The sequence below is a fragment of the Sesamum indicum genome, linkage group LG3 (assembly GCF_000512975.1).
Source record: "Sesamum indicum cultivar Zhongzhi No. 13 linkage group LG3, S_indicum_v1.0, whole genome shotgun sequence".
Lineage (NCBI taxonomy): Eukaryota > Viridiplantae > Streptophyta > Magnoliopsida > Lamiales > Pedaliaceae > Sesamum > Sesamum indicum.
Window position 1 is genome coordinate 7465790 of NC_026147.1, and position 17384 is coordinate 7483173.

Here is a 17384-nt window from a genome sequence, read left to right on the forward strand (position 1 = left end):
AGTTTTTTTACATAATTAAAAGAATTTCTTATATTCTGATCTTATCTTGTGAAAAATGAGAAAAAAGTAATATCGGTGAGATTGGGATAATTTTCAAGTATGTATTTCAACATAGAACAAATTATATTAATCGGTGTGATATGTATATATATGAGATCGTATTTAGTAAAAATTTTAAATTATAATGATTATGTGAATTAATTTTATTTTATGTTGATATGGTGGGGAATTTGGATTTTAATTCAAAACCTCAAGTGAAAAGGGAGATGTGAAAAATTCAAATTTCTCATTTTTTTTTTGTTTTTTTAGAACAAACCTATATTAATTATAATAAGATAGATAAAACCACATTAGTTGTTAATGTTGGCATTTAATTTATATCACAAAGTTAGTCAGTAAATTAATAAGAGTTTCATACCAACAGATGTGTGCAATTTTAGCACGGGTTTAAAGTTTTGGGATCTTTACATCGGATTTGGGCTAATTGGATGAAGACTCTTGAGAAAGAGGACCTGCAAAACGAAGAGTTAGCACTTCGATGCTTAATTTAGTTCCGAATTTAAGAATAGATAAAAGTAAAGATGAATTATGATGAGAAATTATGAAAGAAATGAGAATTTCGTATAAAAGAGCACAAAATTAGAGTACTGGAGGAGCAACAAGAAGAGTTCTCGAGTCCCGGGGGGGATCCGTTGAGGGGTACTCCCTGTATTTATAGAAGAAGAGTCCTTCTACGGCAAGAATCTGAGGAGGTGTATCTGGTGAGGAGGATCCAAACATCCGGCGGAAAAGGCGGGATTCGGGGATAAGGCTCCTCCTTATCCGTTTCTTTAGCAACAAGTCCCTAGACGAACGGGAACTCCTTCCTCGCGCAGACTCCTATCTGATGGGGAGTCCCTTCAAGCTGCAGAGTCCAACTTCTTGGACGCATTTTTCTCCTCTAATTTAGCTTTAAAGACCTTCAGATTGGGCTTCCTCCTTGGGCCATATTCGACAAAGCAGGCTTCCTTCCTCGGTTGGACTTTAGTGTAAGGGGGGCGCCCTTTTGTGCTGAACCAAGTGGGCCTCCCCTTTCGGCCGAACTGAATTGTAGGAGGTCTCCTTCTTGGACCAATCATGGTATTTTGGGTGGACTGCCTCTCTCTTGCATTGCCGGGCTTATATTCGAGCTTAACACTTCTTTTTGGGTCAATTTCTTTTAGGCGATACCCATCATCAACAAAAGGAAATAGCTACTGGTTAGACTCATACTTAAGGAGAGATGTTTGATTTTTTTGCTCTCACCCTTAATAAGATTAGTCTTGTTTTTAACATGAGATGAGGATACTAATGTGGAAAATAAAATAATAACTGGATTAATATTGTATCAAAATATATATGGAAAAATTGCATAAAACTCCACTGTGTTATTAAAACTCGGCAAAAAACCCCATGTTATTTTTATATGCAGAAAAAAAAACCCTATAATTGTAAATGTTTCTCACTTGCCCAATTCCATCTCTGTCAGCTAACGAAGTTAATATTTTCCTTAATTCTCCGTTTGCCCTTATTACTTATTATTGCAGTAAGAAGCTATCGTTTTCTTCCTTCAGACGCGAGACATGAGTTGGGAAAAGAGGGGGAGAGACGACGACAATGACAGCTTAGGGCTTGCAATTTTTGGGTTTAAATCTTGCAAAATTCTCCATTATTTTCACAAGTTAGAAGTTTTAGCTTTAAGTTCGAGTTTTGTGAAACTATTGATTGGGAAGATGAAGTAAAAATTAGGATTTTCGAATTTGGATTTCTTGCAAATTTCTCCTTTGTTTGCACAGGTTTGGGGTTGCTTATTGTTTGTTGGTATTTTATCATCTTAACAAAAGAAAAACAAGAGGTAGTGATACCATTGTCACCATTAGATGAGTGATTTTGAAGGAAAAAGTAAAGAAAAATTCGAGAGTTATGGTGAAGTCGTGGTGATAATGGTGACAATGGGAACAATAATAAAAAATTAGAGAGTTCTATTGGGAACAGTAAAAAAAAAATCAGAGAGTTCTACAATCATCTGTGTGTGTCATAAGTTAATAATCATAAGTTTAGTGTGACAAATCATAGGTTAAAAATCGAGTTGTTGAGACAACACATTCAGAGGCATAACAGTGTGAAAATGTATGTTTTCATACCTTTTTTACTGAATATTTATTGAAAATTTGCATTAAATGCTTGGAACAGTGGATTCTTCCACTGTTGGTCCCCACACCCTAACCCCATTTGTTTGAAAAGTTGTATTTTATATTTGTTTGTTGTCTTTATTTTCATATAAATTATTTGATAATTGTCTATTTTCTTGTATTTATGTTTATTTAAATATTTGATAGTTGTCTGCAACATTTGATAATGTGTCTTTCGGTCCCCACACCCCTTTAATTAATAGTTTTTGTCTTGGTAGTTGTCTGCAAAGTATGAATGAAAAGTTGTTGTGTGTATGCTCATTTAATTAACAGTTATCTGCAAAGGAATTGTGTCCCCACTTGTATGAGCCGTTATTTCCTTCAGAAGAGATACTTTTCAACAATCTTCAATATGAATTTTGACAATTAGAATCGATTTAAACATACATATATCTTCTGCAGCTTGCACAGTTACAAACTGAGCCACTATTTCCCCTTCATGAGGTATGTATTCGTGTAAATAATACTTTCATTATGCACTAAATGTGATGAAAATTCATTTCCTACAGATACCACAAGCATCTAAGGTGTCAGCATCAACTCAAGCTTCACAATCAAGGACAAATGAGGTAGATTTGTTACAATTTTAAATTCTTGAAAAACAAATGAAAAGCCATCATTTACTCAACATTCATACATCAATTATCATATCCTACAGATGCATGGAGTTTTTCAAAGGTTAAGAAGGCCCACTTTTGTGCCACCAAGGTCTACACAATTTAGTTCACCATTTGAAGCAAGTAGATGGCATAATATCACTTTTGGTCCCACTAGATAGGGCGTTTCTCACTTTTGGTCCCACGCTTTACGTGTTCAACACCTTTAATCCCAAAATCCTATTTTTTTTACAGGAATGGTCCTATTCCTTTAACAGCTAACGGAAACGGCTCGTGACTTGTCAATTGGCAGCTGGCAAAGAAAACAGACTACCAGGCTTGTGTTCAGTTTTTGGATGGAAAAAAAGGCGCCAAAAACACATTTTTTTGCTATTTATATATGTAAATAACCCACAAATACCACATAACATTTTCATCTTTTTTTATAGGCCAAAGGATGTCACAAACATCCAAAATTCTCTAAATATTGAATGTTATTGTCACAAAGCTGCTCATTTGAAGACCTCGTGGACAAGTGACAATCTAGGTAGAAGGTTTTATACTTGTTCTTCGAGGAGAGTTAGAGGTGGATGTGGATTTTTTATGTGGTTTGATCCACCAATGTGTGTAAAAGCTACCGTAATAATTCCCGATTTGTTGCATCGATTTAATTTGCAAGAAGAAGAAATTCAAAACTTGCGTTGAAAAAATCAAATTTTGATCTCTGTAATGGTTGGATTTTTTTGCTATTGTTATGTATGTTGGTAGTTTGAACAATTAGATTATTATGCATTGTTTGATGTTCTTATATATTACTAGATGACCTTTTAGTAATGGACAATTATGTGTAAAAGGACTAATGGATATGTCTTTTTTGCAAGTAATTGTAATTTATGTTGTGTTTAAATGTGTAAGCATAAATCCTGAAAGCAATAAAAACATAAACTAAAATTGCACAAAAGTACTAAATTGCAAAAAAACAGAAAATATACTAAAATGCACTGATTTTGATCATTAATGAAATGTATTGTAAAGTGCAACTTTACATGCTTAAAATCTGTCAAATACTACCACTTTACGAACCCAAAATGTGCCAAAAGTCTTTTTGTTCCTTAAAATATTACAAAATTCCCTTGTCAATACAAGCCAAAAACCTGCTGCTATATAAGCCAAAAACGGCTACCAACACAATTCAAAACCTGCTGCTACACAAGCCAAAAGACTTACTGCCAATGCATCTCATTTTGCCTTCTTGGCTATTTCTTCTTCTTTTTAGTTGCATCCAATGTTGCACTTAAGTTTCTTATTATGACAAAATTCTTTCCTCCTTTTGTGAGACAAAGGACTCTACTAACAGAAGATTGGTTCACCTTTGAGCATTGTGTAAAGTTATGAAGCATGTGTTCACTTGTCTACAATAAATCAGCTTAATAAAATTAATATTGATTAAGAAAATTGAGTTTAATGAGATCAACATCAAATAACTTTTACCATTCCACTGGTATTTGATTGAGAAGTTGCAAAATTTGGTCCAGATGATGACTCTATTAAATTTCAACTTACATCGGGGGACCAAAAACATGTTTGAGAAACAACATACACAACAACAGTACAAACAATATGCAAGTTAACAAAAATCAAACTCAAGCTGGAAAATCGTATTTCTCGTACAAACAATCTACAAGTTTACTAACTGTATTTCTCGTACTTAGGATCTGGAAAATCAACGAGCACTTGGTGCCTCAAGCTCATCTTCCTTCCGCCACTCTTTTCTCCAAAAATTGAGATGATTTTATTTTGTGGGATTAAGAATTTAGGGATTTGGTTTTGTGGATTTGGGGAAAATGGGGAGAAGGTTTTTTTTTTTTTTTTCGTCTGAAAGGCAATGTGCTTTATCTTCCTTCCGCCACTCTTTTCTCCAAAAATTGAGATGATTTTATTTTGTGGGATTAAGAATTTAGGGATTTGGTTTTGTGGATTTGGGGAAAATGGGGAGAAGGTTTTTTTTTTTTTTTTCGTCTGAAAGGCAATGTGCTTTGCCCCATGTGACCCTACCCCACTATTTACCAGTTGACTAACGGCGCATGACTTGTCAAGTGCCATTTTCGTTAATTGTTAATAGAATAGGACCATTTCTGTTAAAAAAATAGGATTTTGGGACAAAAAGTGTTGAACACATAAATCATGGGACCAAAAGTGAGAAGGGCCTATCTAATGGGACCAAAAGTGATATTTTGCCTAAGTAGATTTATAAAACTTAGACTTTGGTTTGATTCATAATAATATTCCACCTGTAAATTAATCAAAATGTTATTGGTTTAGATGCCCCCAAAACCTGAATAAAGACCTGCAACTAGCCAACCACCATCCAACAACAATGTGCCGGTGTCTAATGCTCCAAGAAGGAGAAAAGAACCGGCCCTGATATCTACATCAATGAAAATATAAAAAAAAAAATATGAAGGTTCAAGTATGAGTACCGGTTTCTAAAGAGAGTGTTGTCCATCCAGCAGTCCAACTTTGGCTAATCAGTTGAAAAGCCTTTCTGCCTCATATAGGCCAAGCACTGGGTCAAGCTCATCCAAGAGGCAGGATTTATCTAGGAAGAAAGATTGAAATGGCCGCAAAATTATATGCACAATTATTTATGCACATCATGGTAGTGTTTTAGTTGAATATTGGGGGAATTTAAGTCTTTTGTTATGTTATGCACAGTATATGTTATAACTATGTATTTTGGCATCAACTTTTGCAATGTAAATTGGGCTTTATTTAAGTTGTGGTACAATGAAGTGTGTTTTGTTGTGGTACAATGAAGTATAAGTGTTTTGGCGAAGCTCTAGTAATCTAACATGGCATTGTTTATGTAGCATCCTTTATCGCTACTAGGGCTATATCTTTCCTAAACGTCATAAAGTAATCCCTGTACTTATATATATATAAATATGCACATATTCGCTTAATCATTATGCAGATGTAATCCCAACGTCATAACAGGCATAATCAACCCACAACATTATATATATATATATATATATATATACATATCAAACACCATAATTAATCCATCACAAGTAATCCCCACGCTTTTATGTTCTCTTTATACAACCAAAATGTGATTTGTATTTTAACTGACAATAAGGAGAAAACCGCATACTAGCCCGACATGCCTGAATATAGTGTTTAGACCTAGCTTTCGACAAGCAGACACCTCAAGATCTATTCCTGAAAAAAAATATCTGTAGAGAAATGAGCCTGCAAACTCAGTAAGTAAATAACTAGCCCTATCTATATATGTAAATCAAATATAGTCCAAACAAAATAAATAGGCAACATACTTAGAATATAGTCAATTTAATTCCAACATAATCAGCTTTATTACACCACATAGCTAACTCGCAATAAAATAATCAATTATACTCCCTTTTTTTCCTAGTTTGCTTACCAGAAGGTGGTATTGTATTTTTCCCGTCAACTCAATCTCAACATTATATAAGTTCAAGTAAATCCCCTTGACACCCGGCTTATCAATTTCATTTCGCATCATAGCTCTTTTCATATCAAATCATAGCTCTTTTCATTCATTTCTTTCTCATATTGCTCATAGCTCTTTTCATCTTATTTCGCCTTACAGGCTTTTCAACAACATCAAGGGGTATTCACATCACAATTATATTCAATTTCCACCGCTCCCTCATTTCCACATATCACCATTCTTGTAAGCAACTAGTAACGTAAAATCATATATCAATATATTTTCATTCTCAGACACTCACAACACATCACACAACAAACATAATATTTCAACGTATTTTCTTATTCCACGTACACAATATCGTCAATCAAATTAAATCATTCACCACTCATATTTTCAGATAAATCAACGTCAGCATGAACCACAAAATTTATATAACAGTAATACCACATATAAATGGGACATATATTGATAATACTAATTATTTACTTACCTCGACCTTACTACGTTTTTATCTACTCAATCGATAATTGTTAGTCCTTTAACCTTACCCCCGTATCCTATAATGAGTTATACCACATACAATTAATATATCGAGAATATCATAATTTTTTTTATATAAAATATTAAATATTATTCGTACAATTTTTAATAGTTCTCTAATATTTTATTCCTATCAAAATATAAATTTTCGTTCTAGTTCTTCTTAATAACTAGACACTTTAGATTTTATAAAAATATTTATAATTTATCAAGTAACTCATAGGAATTCATTTAACCAAACCCCTTATATATTTATAACTATCGTTTTTAATAACATTCCTAAATTCGGTTATCATTAAAAGCTTCATTTTTCCTCTTTACTAGCATAATATTTATTAAATATAATTTTAAAAATATTTTTATAAATTTTCTATCAATTTCTCGTTATTAAATAATTTAATTAAACAATAATACATAGATTTGTGTATTTGGTTAATAATTTCGGTGGAAATTGTATAAATTAACTATAGTCATATTCAAATCTAATAAATTTAATAATCTAATTAACCAATGATATCATTTTTATATTCGATTTTATATTTAATTCGACACTATTTTAAATAGTCAAACTCGTAAAATATTTCAGTTAAATAGTACATCACTCAATATAATCAATATTTAATAAATGAACTAATTAAATAATATAATTATATAAATTAGAATACAATTTTCGTACCTCTGTTTCTTTTTCTTTTTCCGCCGAAGAATGAGAGTAGAGTGAGGCGGTGGGGGTGGTGGCCCACCAGCCCACTCTCAACTCTCTCTCTCTCCTCTCAATATATATATATATGCATATATATTATTTACTAATATATATATAATAATATTATTATTATTTTATTTTATTTAATTTTTTTGAAGTACCCATTATGTCCTTTCTAAATTTTCTTAATTAATATAAATTATCCCTAAATATTATAATGAATATCAATTTAATCAGTTCAAATTCTATTATATTCTAATTATGACCTATAATTTATTTACTACTTAACTAAGTTTCATAAGGATTTACCAATTAATCCTACAATTATGTGATCTTTGGGGCATCACAGTTTCAGTGTTTTGTTGTGCTACAGTGAATGATTATTTAGCTAAGTGTTTTGTTATGATACATAAAATTTAATTATTCACATTTTTTGATATTTTTGGTACTACTTTGTTCTTCAAGTATATACAAGGAATCAATTTAAATACATCCAAAATGGAATCGACTTCAATTGCGAAAATCCAAAATACATCCATTAAATTACAAGATATAACTACTTAAATAATATTGAAACAAGCAAAACAACAATAACTAAACAAAACGCCTTCATCATTTGTTCATTTGCTTCATCTCTTGATATTATATGTCAAATCCTTGCATATTGATAGTACTTTATCAAAATCGTCCTCCATTTTCATCTGTTTGGACTGTGCTTCTTCTTCGATTTTAGTAGATTGTATTGATGTTGACTGTGAAAATTTTTCAAAAATACTAATAGGGCCGAACCAACAAAAAAAGCTACATTCATTTGTTCTACAATTACAAAATAATTTTCCCTCAGTTTCTTTGCTTGGACCGACAACTCTAATTGCAATATTTTTTTGGCAATAACACTTTGGATTTCTATATCGTAAATCAATTTTTTCATCTTTCGAAGCGAATTTTCGAGAAGCAAAAGACATGCTATAAAAAGAACAATAAATAAATATCATAAATAAATATTTTAAAAAAATTAATGTAAAATAAATAATTAGAATTTTTTTTTACTTGGAGAAAAGTAAGCTTGCAGCCGCCAAAAACCTGAATTTTGTGTAGTATGTTGTGGGAGGAAGTTAACTGTTTATATAGTGGGAGGGAAAGGGTATTTTGGACCGTTACACTATGAAAAAGGCTGAAATAAAGTATAAAAAAGGCCCCCCACTCTCATTTCCCCCCGCGTGTACAACACCTTCCGTCAGTTTTGGACGAAGGGGGTCTTTTTTGCGGGGTTTTAAAATTTATAGGAATTTTTATGGCTATTTATTTAACACAGGTAAATTTTGTGCAATTTTAAAATAATACAGGAACTATTATGCAATTTTCACAATATATATATTGTATGTGTGTAGAACCCATTTCCAAGAGAGGGAATGACAAGAAAATAAATGATAAAGTATGAAGTTCTCAATCAATCATTGATTTTGGTTAAGAGATCAGGAGAATTGGGTGGCGTGACGATGATGATGCATGTCCTTACGTAGTTTATGGACAAAGCGCACAGCACCTAGGATAAACAATTCTACACCGCTTTCTCTTGTGTCGATATTGTTTATTAAGTGTGAGGAATTCGTTTTTTATTGATAAAATGTATGTATTTATTTTTAAAATAAATTACCATTAATTTTCTTAATATTTATTATAATTATAAATATTCTTTTATTATTTAAAAATTATAAATATCTTTTTAAAATTATAAATACCATCTGGTGATAACTTATTGAACAGGGTATATATAATTATGATAAATTTTAAGAGAGTTCGTTTTACTTTACCCTATTTTTATATAAAATTACCATCTTCTTAGATTTTGCAATCAATAGTACGTTGTTCATGACATTTAAATTGAGGGATATGTATTATAGAAATCAAGGTAGGAGAGTTAGATATTCTATTTTTAAGACAATTATTGCTCCACTTAAGTGTTACTGAAAATGACAATTCATCTCTCAAGATACAGCGACTTCTAATCTCACAAAAGCAGCACTACAAAAATCTGAAAAACTGCCAACCAAACAATATTTTGAAAATTTCTTAATAAAAGACAAGATACTTTTATTATTGGCACTTTAAAATACGGTAAAATGATTTTCAAATTGATTTCATGAAATGATCTGGAGGACCAATTTACAAAATTCAGAAATGTATTATTGAACGAACATATCTAATCTAAAAAAATACCGTTAAAAAGTTACGATTTTTTAATTGAATGGACGCATCATTTCACCCAAATAATCGCACGGTCTCACCCAATTGACACACATATTTGGTTGATCATTAGACACGATCAAATAACGATTAAACGCTATCAACCATTATCCACATATCACCAATTTATTGTATCACACGTCATAACTAATTATTTATTACAATTTAATCCAATCAAAATAAATTTATCATTCATCATTCATCAGTTTCAAAAGCATACGCCAATTCAAACGTATGTATATAATATTTACACTATATAATATTGTATGGTCAATTATTTCTGTGGGTGCATGACTGCAGTATTATTATTATTTGCAAACTAATCTACACCTGCAGATGTAGCATATCATTGTAACCTGTAGCAGGTCTATGATCTGTACTCACACATGCAAACCCTCAGACATAGATTTCCTAAACCAAAAATAAGAGGGGGGAAAAAATAAATAAATAGAAAAGTACCCAACTTGACGAATAATAACGTAAGATATTATGACAAGATTAGGCACAGAAATCAGTCTATGCTTTTAGTAAGAGACAACAAATACACAAAAATATAATGTAAGAGAATGTATATGTGACAGGGAAATGAATCTGTTCCTGTTATGGGTTAATTAATTTTTATAATTATCGATCTGTGATCTGTAGGAAAAGATTAGCATAAATATCTTATAGAATTAATTTCATTTAAACTCTTTTAAAAATATAAAATTGCAGTTTTTTCCTAAAAAATATTAAAATTACACTTACACTCCCTCAAAAAATATTGCTTCATTACCTGACACCCTTAATGTTAGAGTATGGACTAAAAATGCTAACGCTAATAAAAAAATTACATAAATTTTTAATTTTGCCCCCATTCAATATTTTCATGTATATTTTTGTATTAATAAAAAAATAAATATAATATATATGTGGAGTGAGGTTAACATCATTATAATTTCTTTCTTATAAGTATAAAATTATTTTATGAGAATGTTAAATGAGGAGTAAATTGAAAATTTATATGATTTTTTTGCTAATCTCAGTATTTTTGGTTTAAATACTAATGAAAGGGGGTCATGAAGTGAATTTTGGAGGGATTGTAAATGTAGTTTTAGAACTTTTATGAGGAAAATTGTAACTTTTTTATTTTCAAAGGGTTCTAAATATAATTAACCCAAACTTATAATGCATTTTTTGGGTATTGCTATGTAATATCCCGATATATATGGTGCATTCAATTTCGGCTACTTTAAATATGCAGGTTCTTAGTGACCATGAGTCTTGTCCACAAACCAAATCTTAAATCACATCATTTAAAAAATTTAAAGTGTTAACAAATAAAATTGAAAAATTAAACTTTATAATTAATGCACAAATAAATAAAAATTATAAATAACTTGAAAGTGTAAAATGAACTAATTTCCCTTCACTAATAATAGTTAAAAAAATCATCATACATGTAATAGTACATTAAATAATAATATTACAAAGAGTTTTTAAAAGTAACCTAAATATCATTAATGCATATATATATATATATATATATATCAGATATTATCACCATATAACTAGTTACAGTCGCTATTTCATCGACAATACTATAGAACTAACAAGGGTCGATTGGTATTATTTGTTGATCAGTATATTATATATAGATATATATATATAATTTTATATAGGTTGTGTGCAAACCAAACATGCCCTGTAGCACCCCCTACTCGCTACATCTAATTATTACTATTTCATCCTTTCTTTAATCAGAACTCATTCTATAGGTAATTCTCTTTCAACCCATAAAATAAATTTTAATTTATCAATATAATATATATATCACAAAAGGTATTAGATATCACCAAAAGTTTATATTTACCCTCACTAGATGTCCACATGTACATAACCTCAAGAAAAATCATACAACTTTAAACACAAATCCCGATAAAAGATCAGAATATTTAACAACCCAACAATTAAAAACTCTGGCTTCAGATTTCACTGCTGACCCACCTAATAAAGACGACGGCACCTCTCAAAGTCCAATGTGGCTAATCAGTGTGACCAATCTCCTGAAAAGTACGTGGCAAAGAATGAGCTGTCTACTCAATAAGTATAGCTGATCAGTCTATATATATACAAAGACAAAGATTCACGTACATGCAGTCACACCGACAATAGTCATTCGTCATACAGCAACATCAGATATAAGCAGTAATACATACTCACAACTATAAATTAATCCACGACATAATATTCATTCGTTATCATTTATTAGTTAAGGGCCCCACTTATTCTAGCTGGAGTACATCAGTCAGTGGTTTCGCCGGCCATCATCATATCTTATACAGCACAGGATACCCATTGTGTGATATCCCCACACTCTTTTATTTCAGCTGTGTAGCAATATTAGCACAGGACATCACAACAAACATGGTACCCCCACACCACCCGGTGTGTAGCTAACAGCACAGGATATTCCCCGGTACCCTAGGTACCTAGCTTAAATCATATATTTTTCATATCTCATATCTCATTATCAATCACATTTTCATAAACCATTGACTGTGTTCTCAACTAGATAAGCATCATCTTTTATTTCAACACACAATCATCAGTCCCCGCTATAATTATTTTATAAATTTTAATATAGAAGGACTGGGGACTCCGAAAAGCTCCCCCACCTCTAGGTGGTTTTTGAAAAAAAAAAAAAAAAGTATATCTTACATATATATATATGTCATGAGAGAGAGGAGAGAGATGTAGGTTGGGCAGTGGCCCCCACTCTCATCCTTTCCCTCTTTTCTCACCATAAATATATATATATATATTATTATATGTATATATTTATGTATTATATATATAATACAATTATTATTTTATTTATTTAATTAAACTTTTCTCAAATACTCATTACGTCTTTTTTAAATTTTTTAATTAATATATTTGCTTCCAAATATTATAACAAACTCCAATTTAATCCGTTCAAATTTTATTATATCCCAAATTTAATTTATAATTTGTTTACTAATTAAATTTAAATTTCTAATAATTATCAATTAGTTTCCCAATTACGTACCAAATTCTACCAACGTCACATGCCCTCTGCCCGAAAGACTCGACGATCTACTTGTAATGAAAATGCTGGAAATTATCATGAGAAACTAATCAAAAACCCTAAAAACAAGAAGCCCAGTACGGCATACATTCATCCACGACAGACTACATTCTCTACCTAGATCCAAGAACAATTAAGAGATCATCATCATCATCAAGTGGTGTACATGCATGGTACGCCAAAAGCACAACTTCGATATGCGTGATTGCATGGAAGTATCTCCTGAGGCTAGCAGAGATAACTCAGCGGGATAAGATAAAGATCAGACGGGCTAATGCATCCCGCCCGCCCGGTTTACATAATATATGCATGTATATGAGAAAACCAATGAAATTCATGGAAACCAGAACCTTGGAGTTTTTAGAGCGAATGGGCGGGCATAGCTACACTGATTGGCTATCCAGAACGTTCGCCTCATCTACACTACCTAAATTTTAATTTTATTTATTTTTTACTTCAACTTTTGTGTTTTTTCTAGATTTTAACAATTTCCCAGTACATGTATTCTACAGAAAAAAAAAAAAAAAAGACAAGCAATATATATGTGTATATATATTTATATTTATATATATAATTATGTGAAGACAGAGAGAGAGAGAGAGAGAAATTAATGATTTAGAAAAGAGATCAATGGTTTCACATTGAAGCGTGTTTTGTTTTTGTTTTTTCGAAAAAAATGGAGGCGTGTTTTGTTGATTTAGTGTGAATGCATGAGAACTTGCAGGAGGATACGTGGATAGGATATGTTGGTGTAAGTTGGGCTACTTGGATTTGGGCCTAAATTTAGTTGGGCTGTAGGCCTATTTTGGCCCATAGTGTACATCTTGGCTTGGATTTATTTATTTATTTATAATTTTACTGGATACCAGGATTGTTCTAATATTGTCATTCCACGATGCATACACATATGTATATGGAGATATAAATAGAGGATCAAAATTGATAAGATAGACTAAATTTGAAATTACATGAATAAAAATTTAATTAATTTAAAAAATAGTTATTTGATGAAGAAAAAAATATAAAGGTATTTAAGCCAATTTACATCTTGCCTGCCAAAAGTAGTTTAATTGTCTTAAGGCCTTGAGCCTTAATATATAGCATAAATATCAATAAATTAAAAGAAATATGATTTTTTGTTACAGTTAAATACTATGATCAAAGAAAAAAATCATGCGGAATACAAATTTATTATGGCTCCGCAACGGCCATTGACTAGTGTTTCTGCAAGTGAAATCAAAATATTAGTCATAGCTAAAACCATGATTAATGTTTTTGCCATAGCTAAAAATCATGATAAATATTAATTAATTGTGGTAAAAATTTAAATATTCACATTGGTTTTGTTTGACCATACGTGGTCAATAATATTGACTTATTATAATTTTTAAATCGTGGTCATTTATAATATAGCGAAAATTAAAGTTTTTATATTAATACCATGTGTATAAAATCTTTCTTTAAATAAAATAAATAATACGATCTTTGTACATGCTGTATATATATATATTAAATGGAGTAAAAGACGGAAAATCATGTTTAAATAGCTGTGTCTGAACTATTTATAGACCCAATTGTTTTTACAATGATTAAATAATTGAAGTAGTGAATGTATTTATGAATATTATATATCTTCTCACAATTACAGGAAAAGTAAAATTGTTACAAGTGCAGCACCAAACCAATAATAGTTGAAGATAAGAAAAGCATATTGAGAATATCACAACTCCTTGAGCACTTGGACATTTTCTCCGATCCTTCAATCCATGGGGAAAAAAGAAATATAATTTGTTAATGCCTGTAGGAATATTTTATTCCACTCAAAAATTTTATGATAAATTATAACGAGTTTTTATAAGATTTAGTATAATTATAAATATTTTTTTTATTATTTGAAAAATTATAAATACCCTCTAATGTTTGATAAAATTATATCATTTTTATATGAAGATCTGAAAAAAATAATTATAAAATTATAAAAAAATTACACGAGGTGGATAGAAAATTTCAAGAAGCTGTGAAAACTTATGTAATTAGTCAAAAGGAATAGAAAAAGAATTAAAAAAAAAATAAAATTATAATTTATAGTTCACAAATCACAAAGACATTTCTGTCAATTTACACGATGAAAATCTAAAGGAAACTAACGGATTGAACTAGTTGTTTCACAGTTATTAAATTTAAGAGGGTATAAGTAATTTTTCAAATAGTGAGAGGGATATTTGTAATTATATTAAACCTAAGAAGTGATTATTGTAATTTTTTTAAAATTTATTTATATATATACTTTTTTTTTTTTTAGAGTGATTATTGTAATTTTTTTAAAATTTATTTATATATATACTTTTTTTTTTTTTAGATTGTGGGAAAGGAGAGAAAAAATTGTGAGCTGTCTCTATATATGTATTTGGCATATTTGCTAATATAAGAATTAAGCAATGTTTTGGTGCCAATTAATAATATGAATTTAAATTAATTTTTGAAAGGTTTTATGAATGTGTGAAAGTTTTAATGGGAAGAAAAACAAAATGAACACCCCAAGCCACCTACCATTTGGAGGGGACGGTGGTGGTGGTGGTGCTAATCCTAACGTACCATTTGATGATGGCGGCGGCGGTGGTGGCAGTGAATGTAGATTGAGCCCAAGTCCACTACAATCTGCTCCAAACGAACCTGTCGAATTAACCAAAAAATAAGATAATTTTATTTCCTTATATATATTATATATAACTATCAATTAAATTATTATATAATGTATATCAAAATATTCAAAATTTTATCAAGTACGTTACCAGCTCAATAAGTAAAATTACACTTTTAGCTTCATAGAATAGGGGTCAACACATTTAATACTCTGATTTAAGGAACTTTTGAAATGATCATAAAATTGAGAAAACTCGACAAGTTTAGTCCCATGTTCAAGTTTTTGTCGAAAATTAGACGGCAATGATACGTACAGTGTGCGTGTCTCTCAGTTGTATAAGAAGCTAAACTAACAACCAAGCTGACAGATACAAATATTGCACATGTTCTTACCATCTAATTTTGAGATTGTTTTGAACATTCCATAAAACATAGGATTAAACGTGTCGAATTTATTTAATATAAAATCATTTCAAAAATAATGTAAATCGAAGAACTAAATTAATATTGATCCCTCTTTTTGATAAAATTAAAAGTGCAATTTCGTCAAACCTCAACAAATAAATAAATTAAAATTATTAAAGCTACATGTACATGACATTCAAAATCAAGACCGGTTTCAAGTAAAGAAACTTTGGGAACTCAGCTTGCCAATTAAAACAAAGCCCACTATTAGAATAATTTGAGGGTAAATGGGGAAAAACACTTACATCCCTTGAAACAAGCTAAGGTAGTGAGATTGAATAAATTGGTAGATCCTTCATTACATTGACAATAATACCCCGTTCCGTTTGCAACGCAGCTCCCATCACCGCACCACACAAGATTACAAGCTTTCCAAATTAGGAGGAAAAACAAAAAAGGTATTTTCAATTTGTTTTCTCAATTTTTTAATAAATTATTTAATGAGAAGCTATAAATTATTTAAATAAAAAATAAAAATGTTTTACGACTAAGGAGATTGAACGGTGGCGGCGCAGCGGCAGGCGGCGGAGGAGACGGTGGCGCCCCATTTCCACATTGCAATTTCAAAGTGCCTGTAAATATTTCCAATTATGTTATAATTATTTACATCATTATGAAGTCTAAATAATTAAAGTTCCTATAGGCATGCCAAAAATGGAAACCAACTATTTTTCTTTTTCTTTTTTCAAATATTTTTATACGTGTGAATGAAATGAGCTATTGAGAAAATATATAGAGATATACAATTTGGAATGACACATGTCGGGAAGGTGATGGGACCAATTTGAACTTTCTTCCACCCCGAGTAGCACTCGCAATCAAACCCTAGAATCGAACTATTATAAGGGACACATGTTCCTTTTACACAATCCACGTTCGCACAAACATCTTCTGCTGCAAAAACAACACAAGACAACCTTAATCAGTACAAGACCACAAATACCAAACTCATTAAGTCAAACTTGAATTTTACATACGTCAATCTATCAAAAGGGCCCACATTAATTTATGCTATTCAAAAGGGACCACAAATATCGAAATAAATTGTATAATATTAAAATACCTTATATAATTAACAATGCTGGTATTACACTGTATGATATGATCATATTTACATTTCCGACAATTCACAATCTAATATATAATATTTAAAACGTAAGTTCAACTGTAAAATAGAACAAAACTTTTAATATATACTTAAAACTTGAAAGTTGATCAAAATCACGAGTCAAAGTACCTTTTGCATGGATGGAAACAAGGAGAAGGAAGGAGACGAAGAAGAGAGGAAGAAGAATAAGGGTAGGTGAAACTCTCATAATTTTTTGATGCAATTGAGAAAAGAGGCACAAAGAACATATTTATACACCACTTAAACCTATGTATTTTTGTTGTATTGACAAAGTTAAAAGGT

The 17384-nt window shown here is 30.7% G+C and overlaps 1 protein-coding gene across 3 annotated transcripts; it reads right to left on the reverse strand.

The window, feature by feature from the left end:
* Positions 14399–17296, reverse strand: LOC110011766. Of its 3 annotated transcripts, none has more exons than XM_020692957.1 (6): positions 17211–17296; positions 16718–16867; positions 16459–16545; positions 16219–16341; positions 15461–15538; positions 14399–14622 (listed from the first exon to the last, which is right to left on the reverse strand). In XM_020692957.1, exons 1-6 carry the CDS (start codon positions 17287–17289, stop codon positions 14528–14530), a joined length of 612 nt encoding a protein of 203 aa, XP_020548616.1. In that variant the 5' UTR covers positions 17290–17296; the 3' UTR covers positions 14399–14527. The 3 variants fall into 3 exon arrangements, with proteins under 3 accessions (XP_020548616.1, XP_020548614.1, XP_020548615.1); XM_020692955.1 differs by having other exon boundaries at positions 15416–15538; XM_020692956.1 differs by having other exon boundaries at positions 15416–15538; positions 16718–16864; positions 17211–17290.

Coding starts and splice junctions, on each gene's coding strand:
- LOC110011766 (XM_020692955.1), bottom strand. CDS start 17,289: ATGAGAGTTTCACCTACCCTTATTCTTCTTCCTCTCTTCTTCGTCTCC. Junction 15,539..16,218: donor CTTAGCTTGTTTCAAGGGAT/GTAAGTGTTTTT, acceptor TTAATTCGACAG/GTTCGTTTGGAGCAGATTGT. Junction 14,623..15,415: donor ACCACCGTCCCCTCCAAATG/GTAGGTGGCTTG, acceptor CATGGATTGAAG/GATCGGAGAAAATGTCCAAG.